This window comes from Erpetoichthys calabaricus, chromosome 10 (assembly GCF_900747795.2).
Source record: "Erpetoichthys calabaricus chromosome 10, fErpCal1.3, whole genome shotgun sequence".
In the NCBI taxonomy this organism is placed as follows: Eukaryota; Metazoa; Chordata; class Cladistia; order Polypteriformes; family Polypteridae; genus Erpetoichthys; species Erpetoichthys calabaricus.
The window spans coordinates 61241325-61265617 of NC_041403.2; the positions used below are offsets into that span (position 1 = coordinate 61241325).

The following is a 24293-nucleotide window of genomic DNA, read 5'->3' on the forward strand; positions in this document are numbered from 1 at the left end:
GTGAAGTGCTGGACTCCCTGCCAAACCTGCCTGCTGTTATTACTGTCCAGGTGCTCCTCAATCCTTCTCCTGTAGTCCCTCTTAGCCTTTCTTATGCCTCTCTTCAGGCTGGACCGTGTCATGCTGTAGAGAGCCTTGTCATCACACCTAAAGGCAGTGTTCCTTTCCTTTAACAGCCGCTGAACCTCTCTCTTGTCATCCAGGTCTTCTGGTTTGGATAGACACGGATACGTTTCTCCACTGTGACAGTGTCAATGCAGGTTTTAATGTAACACAATATACTGTCGGTGTAGAGTTCCATGTATGGATTTTCAAAAATGTCCCAGGTAGTCCTGTTGAAGCAGTCCTGCCGCTGCAGAGAGGCGTCATCAGGCCAGGCTGTGATGGATCTTGTGGTGGTAAGAGCAGATTTGCAGAGAAGGGTATATGCAGGGATCATCAGCAGTGACATGTGGTCAGACTGGGCCAGGTGTGGAAGCTGTTTAGGTCTGTAGCCCAGCTTGATGTTTGAGTAGACCTTGTCTAGTGTGTTGGCTCCTTTAGTAGCACACTTTACGTGCTGGTGGTGTTTGGGGAGCACTGCTTTTAAATCCATGTGATTAAAGTCCCCTGCGATAATGAACAGTTCATCAGGGTAACGGCTCTGTTGGCTGCTAATGCTGCTGTATAAATGTCTCAGAGCCAAGTTAGCATTAGCAGCTGGTGGTATGTAAACAACGGTGATCATTACCACATTGAACTCCAGCGGTAAATAGGTAGGTCTACATTTCAAGTCAGGGGAGCAATGGCCATCCACTATCACTGCGTTCGTGCACCAGTTATTATTGATGTACACACACACACCCCCTCCTCTGCTCTTACCGGAATCTCTAGTCCTGTCGTATTGCCGCGATGTACAGCCTGTTCACTCAATAGCCAAGTCCGGTATGTATGAATGAAGCCAGGTTTCCGTGAACACAAACAAGCAACTGTCCTTGATCATGCAGTCTGATGCAACCTGAAGTAACTAATGTCTGGTTAAGAAAATAGACAACAATTAAAACTTAAATGCAGCTGCTAAAAACTAAAACAGGCAAGTAAAGGTTCTGGGGCCTCATGTATAAACGGTGCGTATGCACAAAAATGTTGCGTACACCCGTTTCCATGCTCACATCAGGATGTATAAAACCAATTCCATATTCCAGGGCACCATAGGCTGATTCCACGTGCTTATCTCTGAACGTACCCATGGTGGTACTGAAGGTGATGGGAGAAATCAAAAAACATAATCCTCACAGTTTTGTTCAGGTGAGAATAAGCCTTGTGGAGCAGATAGGTAACTGCATTCTCCACTTCAATCTTTGTCTGATAGGCAAACTGAAGTGGGTCCAGGTGGTCTACCACAAAAGGACTCATAAAGTCCAGGACCAGTCTCTCAAAGATATTAATTGTGTGAGATGTTAGTGCCACAGGTCTGTAGTCTTTAGGTAAAGAGATGCCTGCCTTCTTTGGGACAGAAACAATACAGGATGTTTTCCACAGAACGATACTTCCTGGAGCCTTATGGACAGTCTGAACAGGAGTCAGAGGATACCACAAAATTAGTAAGCACAGGCATTAAGAACTTGCAGAAGTGAACTTGTCGATGTAGTAGAGATGGTGTGGGGAGACTGGCCATTGGTAGGAGGTGGCAGTGGGAGGGAAAATCTATAAAAAATGGGTCCAGGGTGTAGCTTTGTCCACATTCCCTTTTACCACTTGAGCCCTAGATTCCTGTAATTATGTCCAGTCCTTTTCAGACATCTTTCATGTTATTCTGAGTGAGTTTGCTTTCTATTTTAGCTTTGTAAGCTTCCTTTCCTTCACACATTTTTTTCTTCATCACACACAGTACATCCTTTAGACCCTCTTTGCCATCAGATTTGAATGGTCTCTATTTCTTATTCAGGAGACCTTTTTGCTCCTTAATAATCCAGTTAACATAGTCTCTGATACAGTGGCTGAGTCTCTCAATATTGCTCCTATGTGACTCACAAATCTGTTATTTGGAAGCAGTCATTCTGAGTCATTTCAGCCTCAGGGCTTCACTTCCTTACTATTCTGGTGGTAACAGGTTGCTGTCTTATAAAAGACTTGTATCTGAGAATAAGATGAATCAGGTTGTGGTCAGATCTGCCCAAAGTGTGTTAGTAGTTTACACTTAAAGGCATCTTTAACATTTGAATAGAATTGGTCCAGCTTGTTACTTCCTTGAATGGAACAAGACACAAGCTGATTGACATTTGTCATAGTTCCTTGCAAAGTCACATGGTTGAAGTCACTACATATTACAATTGCTGGGATGGAATAAGTTATATTTAAAGTGTTGGTGACAAAGTGAATTGTTTCAAAATGATTTGTCAAAAGACATACTTTTTATCACATATATTAACTGAAGTATAAGCAATTAAAGGGGCCCTGTGATGCTGAATTAGATTAGGCAAGTTTGAAAATGTTACATTATGCTACAAGCTTTAAGGAATAAGAAGGCCAAATGACAAAAAGATACTTTTTTTTTCTTTTTAGTACTGAAAATGAAATGCTTGAGAGAAAATAAAAATACAAAAGATGGAAGCCTGTGAAAGAATGTTAAGTTTGCCAGACAAAGGGAAATTTGTTGAATAACACAAGTTCAACAGTGATAGCTCTGTAGGCCTCTGCTGATGGCGAAGTAGCCAGGAAAATTAGTAATTTGCTTTTAAGATAAGATATTTTTAAAATGTTGGTTCCCATCAACACAAGACAGCTGACATGATGAACAACAGTGTCTCAGTTCTGTAAACTAATCTTTCAAAGTCAAAATTTATGGTATTCAAAAAGATGATCATAAAATCCCCAAGGTCTGAACATTTGGAAATAAGATCTTGTTAAATTGGAGTAGCATATGGAACCACATACCAAAACAGGTGAAATCATCTCATACTTTGAATGCTTTCAAAAACAATTAGAATAACCACTTATAATAATGTTTGTCCGTGGGTTCTTGTAAAGTTAAGATTTAATGAGGAAGTATAGGTTGAAGCCTATAATATTATTTATTCTGGGCTACAGGACTTTTTTGATTTAAATTTTGACATCTGGCACAGATTAGCACAACTGTCTCTTTGAATTTGAAAAGGTATGGAAAGAAAGCAAACGATGGTCCACTTCATGCCAGAGTGTAGTTAACATTATTGGTCCACTTATCCTTCTCAAAATGTAAAAACAAATGCTAATAACTGGACAAATGTAATTGTAAAATGGTTATGAGAGCTGAGCAGTTTTTTATGTTATAAATACCTTTTTGAAATAGAAGAGACTTTGCTTGCTGGACTGAATTAAGTCTTTTTATTTGGCTTGTATTTCTGAGTTCATTGGAGCTTTTGCTCAACCTTGAAAACTCAATTAGATGAATGTCCTGCCTGAGAAAAATCTGGCTTGAATCACTCAGAGTTTTGTCACTTCTGATTTTCATTAAAAACCTTTAAATGAGTTTATCCGACAAAACCTTAAGAGTAAATTCCTTGGGGGTCTGAGTGTATGAGAATAAGTGTTAAAACTGAGGCTGTTTATGAACAAAGCAACTTAGATTTTTGCTCTCTTTTCTCCCTGAAAGAATATGAGGGTAAAACATTTGGTTTATCATGCAAATTGCAAGAAAATCCAGAAACCCAGCATTCAGTAATGAAAACGGGTCCCCTTTGACTGCTTTATCAAATGTCTGAGATTTCCAAATCTATCTTTTTTTTATTACTGTATTTTTATCCTGGATGACATAAGGTTAAGCAGCACAAACAAGTAAAATATTTGCAGCAAACATTTTTTTGGTGCTTCTAAAGCAGCCTTGTATCCAAATATGTAATTTACTCCAATACACAAAAAACTTGTCTTAAGATTTCTGTGTTACTGAAAAAAACTGCATCTACTTTTTTGTTTTTAATTCTAATACTGTTTTGGAAGATCCATTAAATTATTTAAAATCTGTCTAAATCATTCAACAAAATGTACACTGAGTAATATTTAAGATTTTTTTATAAATACATATACAGTCATATGGAAAAAAGATTGTACACCCCATGAAATGTTTTTTTCTTTTGTAACATACATGGATATAAAGATTTGTTTTTCATTTAGACAATATCTTTGGATAAAGGAGATGTAATTGTAAAAGTAAAAAAAAAATGAACATTTGACTTTGCAACAATTTATTTAATGAAAAATGAAGAGATATGCCATGTAACAGATATATTTCCATTTGTGGTAGTGCCCACTTTGGAAGAAACAATGATGGATGTTGTAGTGTCATGGATTTTATATTTTATTTTTTGCTTAAACAAACAAAAATTAACTTAGTCTTACAAGGACAGTTAACAAATTTTATCACTTTAAAACAAATATTTTGCTGAAATGGACTGGATAAATGAATACTTAAGGAGGAAGGACTTTAAAGCATCCTGTTTTCTTGAATTGTACCAGTATCAATCACAGTAACATCTGTTTCAGCAGAGCAGAAAATCCAGGAGATGCCTCAAGCTGTAATGATTATTTTATCACCTGTGAAAAGATGGGCACCTAGGACTAAATTGGTTTACAGTTTGGGTTAAGGAAGACATGCTGATGCTTCAAGCTGTATCCAATTACTTTACAGCCTGAGAACGGATGGGCATCTTAGACTAAGAATTACTAAATTGGTTTACAGCCTGGGAAAGCAAGCCATGCCATGAGGAATCTTATGATAAATATGCCTCGTCTGAAAGGCGACGTCAGAAGACAGCGAGAGCGATTCCAAGAGAAAGAGTCAGAGTGACGTCAGGAGAGGACACCAGCAATGTGCAACCATTTTCATCTGATCATCAGCTAAAGCATTTCATGAATATCAATTACTAAATCATCGCCACCCTGGACATTCATCTTTGACATATTTAACTTTTTGTAAGCTTTTTCTAAAGACTATATATAACCAGACCCTATTTTTTTATTTAAATTTTCATATCTGGCACAGATTAGTACAACTGTCTTTTTGAATTTGAAAAGGCATGTAAAAAGAAAGCAAACGATGGTCCACTTCATGCAAGAGTGTAGTAAACATTATTGGTCAACTTATCCTTCTTAAAATATAAAAACAAATGCTAAAAACTAGACAGAAGAGGGTGAAAATGATTCCCAGAGGAAGAGACAGAGTGACGTCAGGAGAGGACACCAGCAATGTGCAACAGTTTTCATCCGATTGCCAGCTAAAGCATTTCATGAATATCAGTTACTAAATCAATACTGCCCTGAACATGTTTAACTTTTCGTACGCTTTTCCTAAAGACTATATATAACCAGAATTTGCTATCTACATTTTCTTTTATGCTTTATTTCTACTGGTATTGATGATCTTTAATAAATACTACGGCTTTCAACTTTCTATACTTCATATCTAGAGTTGATTGAATTAATAAGGTAATTTTTTAGAGCACCTGGAGTAGTAAGGAAGTGCCATATGATCCGAGCTGCAATGTTTATTGGCTGAGGATGCAGAGCTCTGTCCAATAATGAACAGTGCGTTAAAGTAAGACATTCATTGGTTTATAAATGGCCTATAGCCAAGGATGTTGAGCCTTTGTATGTTTGAATATATTCTTGGAGACCAAAAGTAACATTTAGGTCTGAGAACTATCTAAGACATCATACGTTGTTTGTGTCTATGATAAGCAAGTCTCTTAGAGTACTAGGGAAAGCGGACTGTGCATGTGTTATTCATATGCCACTTGTGTTGGTTAAAGTGCTAGTGAATAATGTGCATGTGTACACGTCTTTCATACGGTACTTTTGTGGTTATGGTCTGTCTGTATGCGTATATCTATGTATGTGTGTTAATCTTAGGGTACAAGAGTAGACCAACCAGGTAGCGAACCTGATGAGTACACTTATCCCTTAAGAAAACAGGTTAATGGTAAGTAGAGGGAAATATCACAATAATACAGAAGTGTTATATATAACTGTCTATCACTATCTGGTGTCAGTTAGGAGAAGGTTTGTTCCAGTCCTCCATGCAGAATTCTTTCAGCCGTGTGATGGTTGTAGGGTGTCTTGTGTGCACAGTAGAGTAATGACTGGATGCGGACGGGCTAGTAGACTTTATTCATGTGGTCATGAGTGGGTTCTCAGAACTTAGAAAATTCTTGAAAAACAAACAAATCTATCCATCCATCCATTTTCCAACCCGCTGAATCATAACACAGGGTCATGGGGGTCTGCTGGAGCCAATCCCAGCCAACACAGGGCACAAGGCAGGAGCCAATCCCGGGCAGGGTGCCAGCCCACCGCAGGACACACACCCACACACCAAGCACACACTAGGGCCAATTTAGAATCGCCAATCCACCTAACCTGCATGTCTTTGGACTGTGGGAGGAAACTGGAGCGCCCGGAGGAAACCCACGCAGACACGGGGAGAACATGCAAACTCCATGCAGGGAGGACCCGGGAAGCGAACCCAGGTCCCCAGATCTCCCAACTGCGAGGCAGCAGCGCTACCCACTGCGCCACCGTGCCGCCCAAACAAATCTATATACAGTTATTTTATTATTATTATAATTTATTACTGATGTTATAATCCCTATTGTTTTACTGTAAAAACATATGCAATAGATGTATGAGTGTGTCAAAAGATAGCGTGCATACATCTGTGATGCAGTGGTGTCTTTTTTTTTTTTTGCTTTATACTGAGTTTTCAGATGAATCCTTTCAGGCACTGTGGTGAATATACATATTGTAATGCAGATGTATGATATGATTACTATTTGGAGTGCTGTTTTGTCTCTTTCTTTCATTTCTATATTGTTTTATTTTTGGGTGGATAGAATTAGCGACGCATCTGGTTGTGCAGTGGTTGGCTTGCATCTTTCCTGAGTAACTAGTGCATATTTTAAATGCTTGTCTTACAGGCATATCTATCCATCTATCTATCTAGTAGAGTTATGGTTTATGGTTTTCAAAGAAGACGCTCTAGGGAGGGTTATAATCGAAACTTGACACACACCTTTACAGTAATCCCTCCTCCATCGCGGGGGTTGCGTTCCAGAGCCACCCGCGAAATAAGAAAATCCGCGAAGTAGAAACCATATGTTTATATGGTTATTTTTATATTGTCATGCTTGGGTCACAGATTTGCGCAGAAACACAGGAGGTTGTAGAGAGACAGGAACGTTATTCAAACACTGCAAACAAACATTTGTCTCTTTTTCAAAAGTTTAAACTGTGCTCCATGACAAGACAGAGATGACAGTTCTGTCTCACAATTAAAAGAATGCAAACATATCTTCCTCTTCAAAGGAAACAGAGAGTAAAGCAAACAAATCAATAGGGCTGTTTGGCTCTTAAGTATGCGAAGCACCGCGGCACAAAGCTGTTGAAGGCGGCAGCTCACACCCCCTCCGTCAGGAGCAGGAAGAGAGAGAAACAAAGTCAAAAATCAATACGTGCCCTTTGAGCTTTTAAGTATGCGAAGCACCGTGCAGCATACTTAAAAGCTGCACACAGAAGATAGCAACGTGAAGATAATCTTTCAGCATTTTTAGACGAGCGTCCGTATCGTCTAGGTGTGTTAACAGCCCCCCTGCTCACACCCCCTACGTCAGGATCACAGATAGTCAGCGCAAGAGAGAGAGAAAGAAAAGTAAGTTAGGCAGCTTCTCAGCCATCTGCCAATAGCGTCCCTTGTATGAAATCAACTGGGCAAACCAACTGAGGAAGCATGTACCAGAAATTAAAAGACCCATTGTCCGCAGAAATCCGTGAACCAGCAAAAAATCCGCGATATATATTTAAATATGCTTACATATAAAATCTGCGATAGAGTGAAGCCGCGAAAGGCGAAGCGCGATATAGCGAGGGATTACTGTATATACAATGGTTCTTTATTAATTTTTCTATTGAAGCAATTAAATCAATTTAAATGTCTCAGTTTATATTCAACTACTTACTAAAAATTTTAAGTACTTGCAAGATTTCTATTTATCTTACATAGTATCTATCTATCTATCTATCTATCTAATATCGAAAAATGTTCCATTTTTAGTACATCAAATGTCTTAACACCTGAAGTAGAAATCAAGACAGCTACATGAAACATAATGTAGGTGAAGTCCTCCTTGTTTTTACAAATGAAATGATCACTTTCAGTAGAACATTTTCAAACATCATGAATCTAGCCTCTTTATGAACACTCTTCCTTAATAAAAGTTTATGCTTTTTATAGAGTGAATAAGAGATTTAAGTTGCAAATACCAGATCTACTAACTGATCATTTGGCCCCCTAATCATTATGAACTCTTAAAAATAAAGGTGCCAGAGTGGTTCTTCAGAGTGATGTCTTAGGGGAACCATTTTTTTTCCTTAACACATGTCTATTGTGACAATCAATATATATAAAATTCCATTTTAGTGCCCACAAGAGGGCTTCAATGTCCAGTGATCAAAGGCAACAAGATGAACAAAGGCAACAAGTTGCACAAAGAAAAAGGAGGTAAGGGCTAGTATAACCAGTGAACAGAGGATTCCGAATGCACAGGGTGACTGAAACAGAAATCTTACCATTGTGCCATTATGCCTGTTTTACTAAACTGGCATTCCGCTGCTCTAGTAAAATGTTTATTTGACCATTAAAATACATGGGATCAATGTTCCTGTTATTGACAGTCTGTTTTTCTGATGTGGACGCTGGGGCGGAGCCCAACCAACAAGTACTTTAAACTTGTATGTTAAATGTCAAATAACAAATGGCTTTAGGCTTATTTTACCTATGTCTTTCATTACCTCGTATGCTATTAGCCAAGATCAGGGAACACACCCCTGGCAGGGATCTGAAATGCAGAATTCTGAAACTGTGATGCTGCACTGCTAAAAGCTACACAGTGCTCAATTTAGTGAATGACCATTTATGCTCATGAAGCATGTATTGTTATACTGTATGTTGTAATATTTTTAGTTATGCACTGATGACTGTCATATTAGTTAATCTTCTGTCCCCACAGCGACCCATTTTCCCAATAGTGAAAGTGCATTTTTGCAGGGATTTTTTTTTTTTGTGTTCTTTTAAAAACTGTTGAGCTGCAAAGGAAAGGTGATAATAAGGGTGGCTACAGCTGTCTCAATCAGAGGGCATAACGCCCGAAGCTTGTGACTAGTAATATTATAGAGGCAACTGATTTGCTTTTTTAAAATTTCAAAAGTGTCCTTATTTTCTGAGGCTGCTGGAAGGTGGTTTATGTTTGGCAGAAGAAAGTTTGAGCAATCTAAAAGTTTTGCACAAAAATATTTTAAATTTCATATTTCTCTACATCTTAGAAAAAAGGATGAACAGATAATTCTTTGATGGAACTGTGCCTCTTACTGAATTTTCTGTGAGACAAGCTTAGGTACACTTAATGTGAATTTCCCATTGGGATTAATAAAGTATCTATCTATCTATCTATCTATCTATCTATCTATCTATCTATCTATCTATCTATCTATCTATCTATCTATCTATCTATCTATCTATCTATCTATCTATCTATCTATCTATCTATCTATCTATCTATCTAACACTATAAACTGGTATGCTATTTTTGATTATCAACCATAAATTCACTTGGAATGAGTAGTGAGTGTGGATGATTCGCCTTGCCCTTTAATAGGCAGACAACCTCTCTCAAATTATTTCCCATTTTACATGCGATGGTGCTGGTGTAATAAAAATGCAGAGCCCCAAGAAAATCAGAGAACTGTGTACTTTGTGGGCAATTTGAGGAGTTCTGTTTGATGGATCCCTGGTATACCAGCACAGTTTAGTTCTGAAGCGATTGAAAATTTGCCATTGTTCTGGGTCCCAATAACATGTGTCTGACTGAACTGAAAAAAATCATCATCTAATTCTTCCATGTGAAGCCTGTAAACCATGAGGACTGTTTTATGTTAGGTAGAATGCCCAGTATGGGCTGTACGGTCTCGTGGCCTTGGAACCCCTGCAGAATTTGGTCCTCCTTGCCATCGGACCTTACTTTATTCTTTGTTACTTAGTATTGCCTAATCTTATTTTTATATTTTTCTTTTTTCTTTCTACATCTTGTAAAGCACTTTGAGCTACATCATTTGTATGAAAAAGTGCTATATAAATAAATGTTGTTGTTGTTACTGCTAACACATAAGGTAACCTGGCATTGTACATATTCTCCCACAGAAAAAGTACATACAATCACAATACTACCAGAAAACACTATGAGGCTGCATCAGCAGCATGGTCCCAGTGCAAGAATTAAACATGGGAGATTCACATATCAAAAGCCTATGTCCCAAGAAATGGGGATCCTGTTTCATCTGTTTAATTTTTTTTGTTGCATTCTGAATATTTTTCAGTTTTATATTTTGCAAATTTTATATTCATAATTAAATTTAATGTATTAATTTTATTTCCTTGTTTGAAAATTTTAAAAATTCTTTTTCACTTTATTTCTAACTGCATCACATCCTCATGTTGAAAGCTCTTGCAGGCAGATAATGAGTTGCTAAGGACTTCCCTCCTGATGTGAACTGATAAATTAAGATGCAGTGCCACTAGCTATTTAGTCTGAGATACAAATTCAACCAGTGAATTAGTGATTATGGAAAGTTTAGTATTTGATATTCTGATTTTTGATTATCTGTCCTTTGCCTTGACTCACTTTTTTGCTTTATTGTTAATGTTATGGCTTTGCAACTCCATTCTGACTATGGTCCAGTTAGAAAAAATAGTGTACTGTATGTTCTCTGAAAAGTTTACCTTTTCTTTTTAAATTTATTTCTAAGTCTTTGAAAAAAATAAATCTTTTTATTTTTGTTTATGAAGTAAGCCCTCGGTCATCCTAAAACATCACATCACTGCAAATTTTGAGTGGTCAGCTTGGGAAAGAAGGGAGGCAGCTCATTTGGAAGAGAAGACCAGGGGTAGGAGTCTATGTTGTGGGCTTTTCACCATTTTCTGGTGACATAAACCACAAAGAATGTTGCCTGAGTAAAGAGAATTTGGTTATAAACGTACAATTGGCCTATTCAGACAAAAACACCGTATCCTAGCTAAAGATTAACTCTGGCCATTCATCAAAACATTAACTATAAAACTAAATGGATACTTTATAAGAGGATTTTTATATTTGTATAGACCAATATGTCCATGCTGAATCTCCTCCCGTTTACAAGTGAAAAAGCACACACACAACCAATGTTATAATTTTGCAAGAAAATTCTGAAAATTAACCCAGTTATAATTGTGAATAACCTATTATAAGAGGGGCGGGATTAAGCTCCAATAAAAAAAAGTTAATTTCTCAAAAAAATAAAAATGAAAATCCTCACAGACTTTAACAGGAAGCAATTCACAATCAAGTAATCATATAGAACAATTAAGAAATTATGTGCAGTGATCTGAGGTCTATGTGGCAAGTCACAACAAGGAGCAATTACATTTCTGCAGACATTTGTGCCATTCTTGTGAGCTATACTGTATAGGTTGTGGACGCAATGCCTAATTGTCTTAAAATATCTTTAATTCAGTCTTTATAAACAAACAATAGTGCACATGATGGTTTTTGAAAACTAACCTTTAAAAAATTTTTTTAAATTATATGCCCCAAACAATAATAATAATAATAATAATTCATTACATTTACAAACAAAGACAGATAGAAAAATTACTGTTATAAAAGCTTAAAGTTAAGTCATCTTGCATCAATGAGAAAATGTTCAAATTAGATGTGTGCTACATATAATATGCATAAAAAATATTCCAGCTGAAATTTATAGAAAATTTAATTAAACCCATTATGGGAAGTGTTTAATGTGTTTAATACAATAGTATGAACACTTCTTTGAACTGAGTCTGTATTTTCTTTAGGTTAAATTATTATTAACCAATATGATGTTTTTTCTATATACTGAAACATAAACCCAGAGTTCCTCAAGGCTCTGGATGTTGTAGGGCTGTCTTGGTTGACACGTCTCTACAACATCGCATGGACTTCAGGGACAGTGCCTCTGGATTGGCAGACCGGGGTGGTGGTCCCCCTCTTTAAGAAGGGGGACCGGAGGGTGTGTTTCAACTACAGAGGGATCACACTCCTCAGCCTCCCTGGAAAAGTCTATTCGGGGGTTCTGGAGAGGAGGGTTCGTCGGATAGTCGAACCTCGGATTCAGGAGGAACAGTGTGGTTTTCGTCTTGGTCGCGGAACAGTGGACCAGCTCTACACCCTTAGCAGGGTCCTGGAGGGTGCATGGGAGTTCACCCAACCAGTCTACATGTGTTTTGTGGACTTGGAAAAGGCGTTCGACCGTGTCCCTCGGGGAATCCTGTGGGGGGTGCTCCGGGAGTATGGAGTACCGGACCCCCTGATAAGGGCGGTTCGGTCCCTGTACAACCGGTGTCAGAGCTTGGTCCGCATTGCCGGCAGTAAGTCGAACCCATTTTCAGTGAGAGTTGGACTCCGCCAGGGCTGCCCATTGTCACCGATTCTGTTCATAACTTTTATGGACAGAATTTCTAGGCGCAGCCAGGGTGTTGAGGGGGTCCGGTTTGGTGTACTCAGGATTGGGTCACTACTTTTTGCAGATGATGTTGTCCTGTTTGCTTCATCAGGCCGTGATCTTCAGCTCTCTCTGGATCGGTTCGCAGCTGAGTGTGAAGCGACTGGGATGGGAATCAGCACCTCCAAATCCGAGACCATGGTCCTCAGCCGGAAAAGGGTGGAGTGCCCTCTCAGGGTTGGGAGCGAGATCCTGCCTCAAGTGGAGGAGTTCAAGTATCTTGGGGTCTTGTTCACGAGTGAGGGAAGAATGGAGCGTGAGATCGACAGGCGGATCGGTGCGGCGTCCGCAGTGATGCGGGCTCTGCATCGGTCTGTCGTGGTGAAAAAGGAGCTGAGCCATAAGGCAAAGCTCTCAATTTACCGGTCGATCTATGTTCCTACCCTCACCTATGGTCATGAGCTATGGGTAGTGCCCGAAAGAACGAGATCGCGAATACAAGCGGCTGAAATGAGTTTCCTCCGCAGGGTGTCTGGGCTCTCCCTTAAAGATAGGGTGAGAAGCTCAGTCATCCGGGAGGGGCTCAGAGTAGAGACACTGCTCCTCCGCATCGAGAGGAGTCAGATGAGGTGGCTCGGGCATCTGATCAGGATGCCTCCTGGACGCCTCCTTGGTGAGGTGTTCCGGGCACGTCCAACCAGGAGGAGGCCCCGGGGAAGACCCAGAACACGCTGGAGGGACTATGTCTCCCGGCTGGCCTGGGAACGCCTCGGGATTCTCCCGGAAGAGCTAGAAGAAGTGGCCGGGGAGAGGGAAGTCTGGGCATCTCTGCTCAAGCTGCTGCCCCCGCGACCCGACCTCGGATAAGCGGAAGAGGATGGATGGATGGATGGATGAAACATAATCCATTATGTTTAATTTGTAATAAGTTTTGCAAACGGTTGCAAAGTTATGTTATAAGAACTAGCTTCAGTAATCTTGTGATATTTGTAAATATTTCCTAGCCGTTATTAACAATCATACTAAATTAAATATACTGCACATGAGTTAATTCCATCCATCTACATTATATATACATTGATGTAATATCCATCCATCCATCCATTTTCCAACCCGCTGAATCCGAACACAGGGTCACGGGGGTCTGCTGGAGCCAATCCCAGGGCACAAGGCAGGAAACAATCCTGGGCAGGGTGCCAACCCACCGCAGGACACACACAAACACACCCACACACCAAGCACACACTAGGGCCAATTTAGAATCACCAATCCACCTAACCTGCATGTCTTTGGAATGTGGGAGGAAACCGGAGCGCCCGGAGGAAACCCACGCAGACACGGGGAGAACATGCAAACTCCACGCAGGGAGGACCCGGGAATCGAACCCAGGTCCCCAGATCTCCCAACTGCGAGGCAGCAGCGCTACCCACTGCGCCACCGTGCCGCCTTTGATGTAATATGTTTATTCAAACATTATATACAGTATATTATATATTACCGTATATACTGTTACTTTATTAGTTTTTTGGCAAAATGTTTATTAAGATTTCCATAAAAGGGAGCAAATATTAAATACTTATTTACACTCTCTTTAGCAGTGCACAACATCTAAGTTTCTATAATTATGGATTATAATATTTATTATTTTTGATTTTATCTAGTATTACAATCACTTCAAGAGTATATAGCCAAATCAGACATTTACAGTATATCCTTGAAACACTGTTAGTGAAATATTGAACTGTCTCACTAAATTATGTCCTCTTCTGAAGACATAAGCTTCGCCTTACGGCACCCATTAAATACCTGGTTGGGCTCGTTGTATTATGTGAGTTCATTGCTTAGATAACCATGATGAAAAATGAAAGCCAATTGCCAAGAGCTGTGTGCTTTTATATGAATCCAAGAAAGCAGAGAGACAAATTTAGGAGTGCTGAAATGCACTCACAGGGTACAAAATCTGTAACCTAAGCCAACCATTTTCAGTATCAAAGACACGCTATTGCTGTTGGAAGAAGCGCAAGTTGAATACCGTGAGGAACAAGAGAAGAGCATTTGAGAAAATACACCAACTGGATCAATAGTTTAGTTGAACTTAGTCTGCAATATAATTACATTAACACTGGACAACCTTTTTGCTTCCTGAAAAATGTTTGGTGATTATGATAGACAGTTTCAAGCTGAAGAAAAGTATAATTTCAGACTGATTATAGCACACTGGAATTTGGAGAATCATGCTACTAACTTTTAATGCTTTTAACATGTTTAATTTTAGTAAAACTAACACATGAAATTAGTTCAATTGAGTTAAAAATGTTTGCTGCTCATTTCTTTTATACTCAGCATGTGGTTCTTCAAAAATACCTTCCTTGATCTTGGCATGAGTTATTCATGGATTCTTTGGTCTCTAATATCAAAATCCTTCACCTTCCTTGTTCATTGCTTTCACAAAATTTTACAAAGTTTTATGAAGAAGAGGTAAAAATATCTTTTGGAGGCTGAAAAGTGGTTTATTTGAAATGCTTTTCTGTTCTATAACCAAATGCTCATAGAGTGGCCAGTTCATATTAATGTAATGAGAATCAAAAATGAAACAACAGTATCTACTTTTAGATCTCCATGAATGTTCTAGTTTTAGTTGTTCTGCTACATAAATATACATATATTATGAGAGGAAAACACAAAAATAGAATAAAATTATACATTACTGGAAAATTTAAAGGTGTTTCTTGTGAACAGTGGGCCTGACCCCATAAGATGCATCCATAAGTGTTCAGGAAGTAAAATGTTTGAGTGTAATCACAGAAGAGCAGGAACAATTGCATGAACCTTTGCTTAGACTGTATCTGTTCAAATCTCTGATTAAGACAAAGGCAGCATATAACAGTACAGTGTTCCCATCCATATTTAGACTTTATTAATCTCGTTATAGGACTAGCTGTGTTAGTCAGCTTCATCCAGGAAATTTCATAAGACAACGGGCATCAGTTATAGTGCTGTTAGTTAATCGGATGTAGGAGAAGTGCTATATAACTAACTTAGTGCTTGCCTGTACACAACACAACATTATTGTCAGTGATTAAGGCACTGGACCTAGGAGAGCCCAGAGACTAGGTTCAAATCCTGCTACAGACAATGTGTGACCATGAGCAGGTCACTTCACCATCCTGTGCGCCAATTGGAAAAACAAAAGTAATGCAACCAATTGTATCTGAAATGTGATATATCACCTTGGATAAAAGAGTTAGTCAAATAACAAGTAAAAATAATATCAGTAGGACACTGGAACTGATTACTCTTGAGCCTGCTATACAGATTGGCAGGAGTAGAACATTCCTGCATTAAATCAATTCCTGCTTTTCCTAGTGAATGTTATATACATGTAAAAATTATAAACACCTAATAAAGATATATCATTATTAGGTGTTTAAAATTTTTACATGTTTATGTCATTCACTCACAAATTTGTGTTTATGTTTTTCATCACTTGTATGCTCAAGCTTGATTTTTTTTTCCATAGATATAGGCAGACAATTAAGTTCTAACACATCACTTTTTACTTTAAGTTATTACAAACAGCATGATATTTGCAAGGTGCACATTTAGGCAGAGCATGTAATAAAAGGAATGATTTTACTTTTGGGGTTAGGCCCAGTTCAAAGTAAGCAGATGTACATGCAAATCTAACCTTTATTGGAGTGCGATGTGTCGGTCTCTTTATAGATGTGACTCTATTTTGCAGTGGAGTAGCTTGTAGGGCACCCTTTAAGTTTAAACTTATAGTTGTCTATCCCTCTATTCTTGGATCAGACGACACCACTTCCGCCTCTACTTCTCTCACCCTGCCTGTTTGCTTCTGGCGAGGCAGCACCTACACTTATAGTTTGATTACGTCTGTTTATTCCTGTTTGGGACACGGCCTCTTCTTCAGTCACCCATCTTCCACATTGGCAAGTGCTAATATCAGTTGCTTATGCCACTAACTTAATTTACATAAAGCACCTTGTCAGTACTGCACCAAGCATGTAAGTTAATGTAATATTAATAAATGTTGACGACTGTGTTGGCTAATTTGCTTTTTTCTATAGTCATTAAATTTCAGTCAAGTCAGTCAAAGCATTTCTGAGATTTTAATTTTTCTACTGTGCAGTTTTTTTTACCCAAAAATATTGATATACCCAAATGCCCTTTTTTATTGTCCTAAATATACGATCCTGCCCAATTTCAGCTTTTTAACTAAACAGTGTTTTTGTTGATGATTGTGTGAAAGGGTGAGTCAGATAGTCAGTCAGACAACTTTGTATTATCCACCTTAATAAAAGGATAAGTGTCTATGTGTCTGTCTGGGTGCTATGTCTCTGTCATTCCAAAAGATGGTGCATCACAAACATTTTCTGAAATAAAATGCATTGCATTGGTCTTTCCAATAGATGATGCATCACACCCATTTGTAGTAATACATTTTTTATACATCCATTACAAAATACATTCTAATTGATGGTGCACAGCAAACATTAATACTGAGTTCTATGTTGATTGATTTCAACCCATCTTAGATGGGTAGCACAGCTGGTACGTATATACATCAGTAATAGTCTCAAAAGCAGTGGCAAAGTTTCTGAATTTCTCAGATTCTTCGTGAGTAGAAAATATAGATTCATTGACACAATAGAATTAATAAAACATACACTTATGATTCTGTATTCATCTGTATGAACATGGAAAAAGATCTCCACAATTAAAAGTTGTTGCCTACAATCTGGCATTTAATCGAGCAGTTTTGTCACAGATATGAAATCTGCCACATTTCAGGAGAATACATTTTGTATTACTTGGACTGTATGACTAGATACTCCACTCATCTGAAAATGTGGTTTTCTGCCTTTCAGATAGTAAACATTTATGTTTGAGTCAAATATAGAGGAAGAACAGAAGCTGATTGAGGTAGGATTTTATAGGAAACCCATCTAGCAGATTGAAACTGTTGACTTTCCAGAGCCATAACATTTAGTAATTGGAATAGTAAAGACACATTAAGTAACTCCAAAGATAAAAATCATTGCTGTTGAAATAACCACAAGGTAAAACAACACAGTTGACAACACAGGAACATATTAAAATATATTGATGCTGGGATCTTGAGCATAAAGAAATGTCATATTCAGTTAAATTTTGCTAATATGTTACCATAATCACTAAAGTTGTTACCAGTGGCCATTAGCCACGTAACCTATTGTCTTCCAACAATAGATGACTCTTAACAAATAGGGCTTTAAGTATAATTTGATATTTAAGTCCGTGGTCTTGAAGGCAGAACACTCATTTAACCATTGCAGTTTATAATGTTCACTTAGGCCATCTGAGAAAAGGAAGCTCAAGAAATGTTCATGGCCAGTTTATGAAAAGTACTGCAGAACCTTTGAAGAACTGAAACTAAATGTGCACATTCTTATCATTTTGGAGCTATATTGCCAGTATTTTCTCAGTACCCAAATACACCAGCTATTCAGTTATGTACAATGTCTACTTTCAAGTTAGCAAACAACAGAAAAAATCATAATTTCTTTGACTTGTGTTAATGGCAGCACAATTAAAATGATGTTTTCAGTGATATTCAAGGTGTTCATACCTGGGTCCTAGCTCATCCTCACAGCGCCACGTGAATTCACCAAAGCTCTCATAGCGCTGGTTATAGTGGTACAGAACCCGGTGCAACGTGGGTGAGCCCAAGTCCATCAAAGTGTTATAGGCCGTTTGCTGTTCTTTCCCACTTGTATAGCCATTAAACAGGTTGTAAATCTTGTCTGCTATTTCTAGGTTTGAAAAGAAAAGAGAAAGAATCACAACAGGATGACACCTTTAACAGGTCAGTGAATGTCATGTAAATATTACTGAGTTATGGGATTCCTTTGCGTTTCTGTTTATTCTTAACTTCTCACTGTGCTGCTAAAAATAGAAAAAGCATAAACTAAAAAGCCATGTGTTTCCAACTTTCCTAGAAGGACAGGTTCCTCGTGTACATGAAACATTGTGCAGTCCAGATTAATATAATAGTTTATATCCACAAAAAAAAAATTCATTTGTTTAAGTACATTCAAGAACTTCTACAACATTATTTTATTAATTTACACTGGCTCTTAGGACAAAGTCTTACTATAAAGTAATTGAATTGTTTCATTTTTGGATCTACTTCTAAATGTAGAATACTTAAAAGGATGGCTTTACTAATTTTTTTTTCACCTTATTAGTCTCAGAATTTCTGCACAATAGATATCTGTTCATACATTTGAAAATATACAGTTCATACTTTAAACAGGTTTTGGAAAAGTTGTTTTTATAAGTATTGTTATTATCAAATGTCTTAGCATTCTACATAGAAATCTGCACATTCATACTATTATGTTCCATTATTTAATATTTAATAAAGCACATATTTACTGTTAATCCACCTTAATAAACTTAATAATTTATCCTTAATAAAAGGAGAAGTGTCTGTGTGTTCGTCCAGTTACTATGTCTATTTCATTCCAACAGATGGTGCATCACAAATATTTGTAGTAATAAATTCCACTGAATTTGTCATTACAACAGATGGTGAATCACAAACATTTACATGGCTCTTACAAATCACACATCAAAGGGCATATAACAGTGAAATATGCAGTTGTCTTTCAAACAGGTGCATTTTATTACAACAAATGTTTGTAATGCACCATCTGTTGGAATGACACATGCAATACATATTTTATACATGCATTAAAAATACATTCTAGTAGAAGGTGCACTGCAAACATTAATGCTGTAAGTCTCTGGTGATTACTAAGATTTCAACCCATCTTAGGCAGATAGCACAGCTTTATGTGTACAGTAATATTAAACATACATTTATGTTATAAATTAAATGAATGAATATAACCAGAACTAATACAAGATGCTAGTGCTTAATGCTTTGCAAACTACAGTATATCCCTAAAGCAAGGTCAACATACACAATCCACCTAATGAAAAAAGCTATACAGCATATGATATGGATGATAAAGTGGCACAGTGGTTGGTGCTGCTGCTTCGTGTATTCAGCATTCTGGGTTCAAATTCCATTTCTAGTTACTCGATTTGCACACTGTCACCATGCTAGCATGAGTCTTTCTCATGGTATCCTGGATTTCTTCCAACACTCCATAGTAATGCATGTTAAATTGATTTGTGATCCTATATTACAGTAGCTCTGTGAGAGGTATGAGTGATGTGGAACCTGAAATGAAATTGTATCCCAGGCAGGACTGGGTTCTTCCATATATTGCCTGTCCTTAGCGTCTCTAAATTAGACTAAATGGGCCTGAAAATGTTATCCATCCATCCATCCATCCATCCTCTAAACTGCAACCTTAGTAGGGTCATGGGGAAGCTTTAACCTATCCCTGCAGGCATATGACCCAAGACAGAAACAGCCCCTAGACAGAGTGCCAATCCATCATAGGGTGAATACACAAACACACAGATACACACATTAGGGTCAATTTAGCATTGCCAATCCAAGTAACATACATATCTTTGGACAGTGGTTTGAAATAAGGAGCACCCAAAGGAAGCTCACATGGATACAGGGAAAACATGCATGCTGCCCGCAGGAAGGACAGAACCCTTATCTCCTGACCGCGAGGCAGAAGCTCTACCTCTTTGCCAATGTGCTGCCCTCTGAGAGTGTTATACAGCTCAATATATATATATATATATATATATATATATATATATATAAGGGAAGTAAAGCAGTGCATGGAGTCAAAAATTGCATCCATCTGCCTTACTATATAAGCTTTCATATAAATGCTGCCATGTGCTTGTGAAAACACAAAATAAGCATGTCCATGATAAATACATTATAATTACTCATAATAGTGTATATAATGTTGTGAGGATGTCATGTATTGTATATTTTGTTTAATTGTATTTACCTTGTTATGTGTATTAACACCAAGAGGTAATCCTAGCAAATGTGTTGCCTGACAATAAAGTTCAAGATTAAAAACAGTGACAACTTAAATGGAAATTCTTTCACTTTTGTACACATTTGGTCACTGCCTTTTATGTCAACTTTCTAGCAAAGACGACATTCACAAAAAAAAAAGTTTAAACGAATACCATTTCAGGAAGGTAAGATTATCAGGAGCAGTGCAGCAGAGGTTGTCAACAAGCTATGCAAAAGGAATCAACATATTTTCATGAAAGAGACATGAAATATTAGGCTTACATATAAAGCAAAGTAGAACGTTACATGGTAGTGACTAATACATGATTAATATTATTTAGATCATATCTTTATCAAAAACACAGATAAAGAAGAGAATGAACTGGACATAGAGATTTAAGAATACCATGTATGTATTCCATTTGCATTTTTTTTGTCATGTCATGTAACAGTTTAAGAACACACAATTACAGCAGAGGTGCGCATGTGGCATTGCAAAATATCCTAATAAACTAATTTGATTGACATATAGTTTTCAAATGAATTGTGATCTTTTCCGAATATTGTGTTTTGTTACACACCTGCTAAATATCAATGTTTTTAAAAGAACAATGCAAATGATTTTGAATTGAATGTCAGTAACACCCAGGAGCTTGTCTAGGCCAAATATTAAAGCAAGGCATGCTGCAAGTTGAGAATTCTCGATCATCAGTGGGGTACCTGTATGATAATATTTGAAAGTTTCTAATGTGAAATTCTATCCTTGCTTACTTACAGATTATATTTATGTGAAACTTCAGGAAAAAGCAGAAATTCAGTATGGATACATTAAACTACTTATTAGAAAAACAGCACAGAAGTGACTTCTTAGAAGACTGGGAATCACAGGCTGTTTTGACTTACGGATTTGGTGTTTGCTTAGACATTGCCGGGGTAAATGAATACAAAATGAATTTCACACTAATATGGAAAGACATCACTAAAAATGTATCGTTTTAACTAGTTTGGCCTTCCATCCATATCGAAACAAATCTTTTCAAAAACCCTCTTCAAAGTGTGTAAATTTAAAAACATCATATCTTTCATAGAAGCATGGATGGGGAAAACTGGGCTTTTCAGATATGCTGAGATATGATTTTTATGTGATTCATATAAAGTGAGATTATTTTATTTAAGCATATAGAATTGAAACCTCTTTACTTCTGTACCCCAAACCATTCATGATCCCAACATTTAAAAGATTAAAACATGCAAATAGATTTTGTTTTTGTTTAATTTTAATGCCTTCTCCAACATTTTACAACATTTTAAACTGAGTTTGTTCTTTTTTATATTTTGCCAGATATTTCTTTGCAAAATTGTCTTCAGTGGCTTAACATTACAGGGGGGTATTTTTTGTATGTCGCTTAAATCATCTGAGATCAGGTGCCTCATCTTGGATAAGTTAATGCCGGTGACACTCGTCCGGGATAGGTCGGTTTTTCAAACGCAGCCGTGTATTAGATTATTCGAGCTGGATCTAATCATACGAGATGAATGCGCGCGCCCACACTGAGTGAAAAGCCCATATATATTGAGTCTAGAAAACATGATCAGCAAGTCTTTGATAGGCTGTAACAAAATGACGAAAGAATGGGCGCATTTTTTTTTCACACACGAGGAGCAAGACCTTTTATTCGAAGGACATGAAGAATTTCAAGATTTAATATGCACAAGGGGTAACACTGCAAAAGCAGCCCAGACCAGAAAAGATGGCTGGCAAAAAGTGGCCGACAAATTAAACGCTAAGTAGTGTGCATTGTACTTACTGAATGCAGCGTTTCATTTCCTATGTGTCAGATTAATTATTATTTAATATGTCGTAATTCCAGATCAAAGGAGAACATGGGAACAGGTTAAAGTGAAGTACAAGAATATACTTCAAACTGTATATAACTATTTAAAGAATTGTTGACATAAATAATCATATATAATATAAAAAACATTAATTTTAAAGCTAATAAGAAGGCAGACAAGCAAAAAACAGGTGGAGGTCCACGCGGTCCAGACCTAACCCCTGCAGAAGAGTTGGCTCTCCAGCAAAATGCCCATCGCCCTGTTTCTGAGGGCATTCCAGGGGGAAGCTCCTCCTCAGAACCAGTGGCAGGATGCAGTGGTCACTTCATTTCAGGTAAAGGATGGTCATTGCATATATTTGTCCTCCATGTGTGCCATAGGTATGTTCCATATAGCCCTCTTTTTTGTTGGGTCAGTTGTAGGGAATGTTATATCCCTTGAACCTGTGTCTGACCAACGAGATATTGACGAAGGTCAAATATTTGATGAAGACACTGTGTCTGATTATTCATCAGGAGGAGAGGTACATTTTCCAAATAATGTTTGATCAAACTCCACTCTGATCAGTCCCATGTGCCCCAATCATATTTGGAAATCCTGGTAATGAGAATGTTAGGCTGATTGAGATTCTTCATGGAACTGTGGGTGTTTTTGCCTGTGTATTACCTACCTGCAATGGAATGAAATGCCTCTTTTATTGTCTGCACACACAGGTGTCCAGGAAACACTATGAAAACCCTAAGGAAATATTTCAGAGCCAAACAGACTTTACAAATTGCCTGGCAAACTGCACTTTTAGATAGATTTTCCGGATCGCCTACAGTATATAAAAAATGTGCCGCTTGTAAAAAACCTCAAAGCAATGCATACTGTTTGTGTGGTTGTGAGAGCCCAACTGCGCCTAGTTTGACTTTGAATATAAGGTGCTAATAAATTTTTGAGGCACAATATTCCCCCTCGGCTAAAGCGTACGGAAGCTCTGAACCGCACAGTGAAAAAAAATTTGGGACAACCCTTATCTCGTATGTACGTGAAAATATCTTGTATGTACGAGATACTTTCATGTACGTACGACATGTTTTCACGTACGTACAAAATACTTTCACGTACGTACGACATGTTTTCACGTACCTACGAGATAAAGTTACATTAAAATATTTAAAAAGTGCGCTTCGGGGCTACCTAATTACGCCTTTACCAAGGCTTTGACGCTTCAGTTTGACGTCACTTCCAGCTCTTGTAGCGCGGTGATATAAAAAAGCAGACGGCTGGGCTTTTATTTATTAAAGGAGTGTGGGATGGTAGGAGATGGGTTTAACTGCAGCTTGCAATACCTGTCACGTACGTCAGGTACTGCCCAGAACGTCAGTCACGAAATGCCCATCGCATACCCTGTTACACTATGGTTAAGATTAGGCTTGTGGAGGGGTAAGGGTTTGGGTACGTGCTTTGTTTACAGATATTCATCTGCTCACTCATACGGAGCACCTGAGGAGATATGGTGTTTGTCTGAAAACAGCGGGAGTTAAAGTGGCCCGAATTGGATTTAACTCTTAAGACGCACGTTAAATCCCACAGTTACCTGGTGCAGATAAGCGATCGAGTGTGCCAGGTTTACCAGTGCATTAAAATAGTGAACCCACATTGGACTGCATAAAGTTCACATGTATTCCATACGTGAAATATGAATTCCTTTCGTAACTTGTGTGAATAAGAAGCTGCGAGCTAGTAAGTAGATGGCTAACTAATGTCATTTCCTTTTACTATAAATTAGTGCAGTGGTTAATGGTGCTGCTTCGCGGATTTAACGATCTGGGCTTGAATGCATAGCCTGCTTTTATAAACTTGCCAATATCCATTTCTGTGGACTGTATCTGTGTGAGGAAAACATCAGACTGTTCAGTGATATGTCCTGTTTCCAGAAAATGATGTACTGTAGCACGCGATGGCATTTGGTGCTCATCTGAATGTA

The 24293-nt window shown here is 37.9% G+C and overlaps 1 protein-coding gene across 3 annotated transcripts in view; it reads right to left on the reverse strand.

Moving 5' to 3' along the window:
• Window positions 1-24293, reverse strand: part of astn1 (astrotactin 1) — a 1266263-nt gene that overhangs the window by 13834 nt on the left and 1228136 nt on the right. For all 3 annotated transcript variants that reach the window (XM_051933197.1, XM_028811318.2, XM_028811317.2), the window contains one exon: window positions 18149-18332. In XM_051933197.1, coding sequence (XP_051789157.1) covers window positions 18149-18332 — 184 coding nt within the window. The remainder of the gene's footprint in view (window positions 1-18148; window positions 18333-24293) is intronic.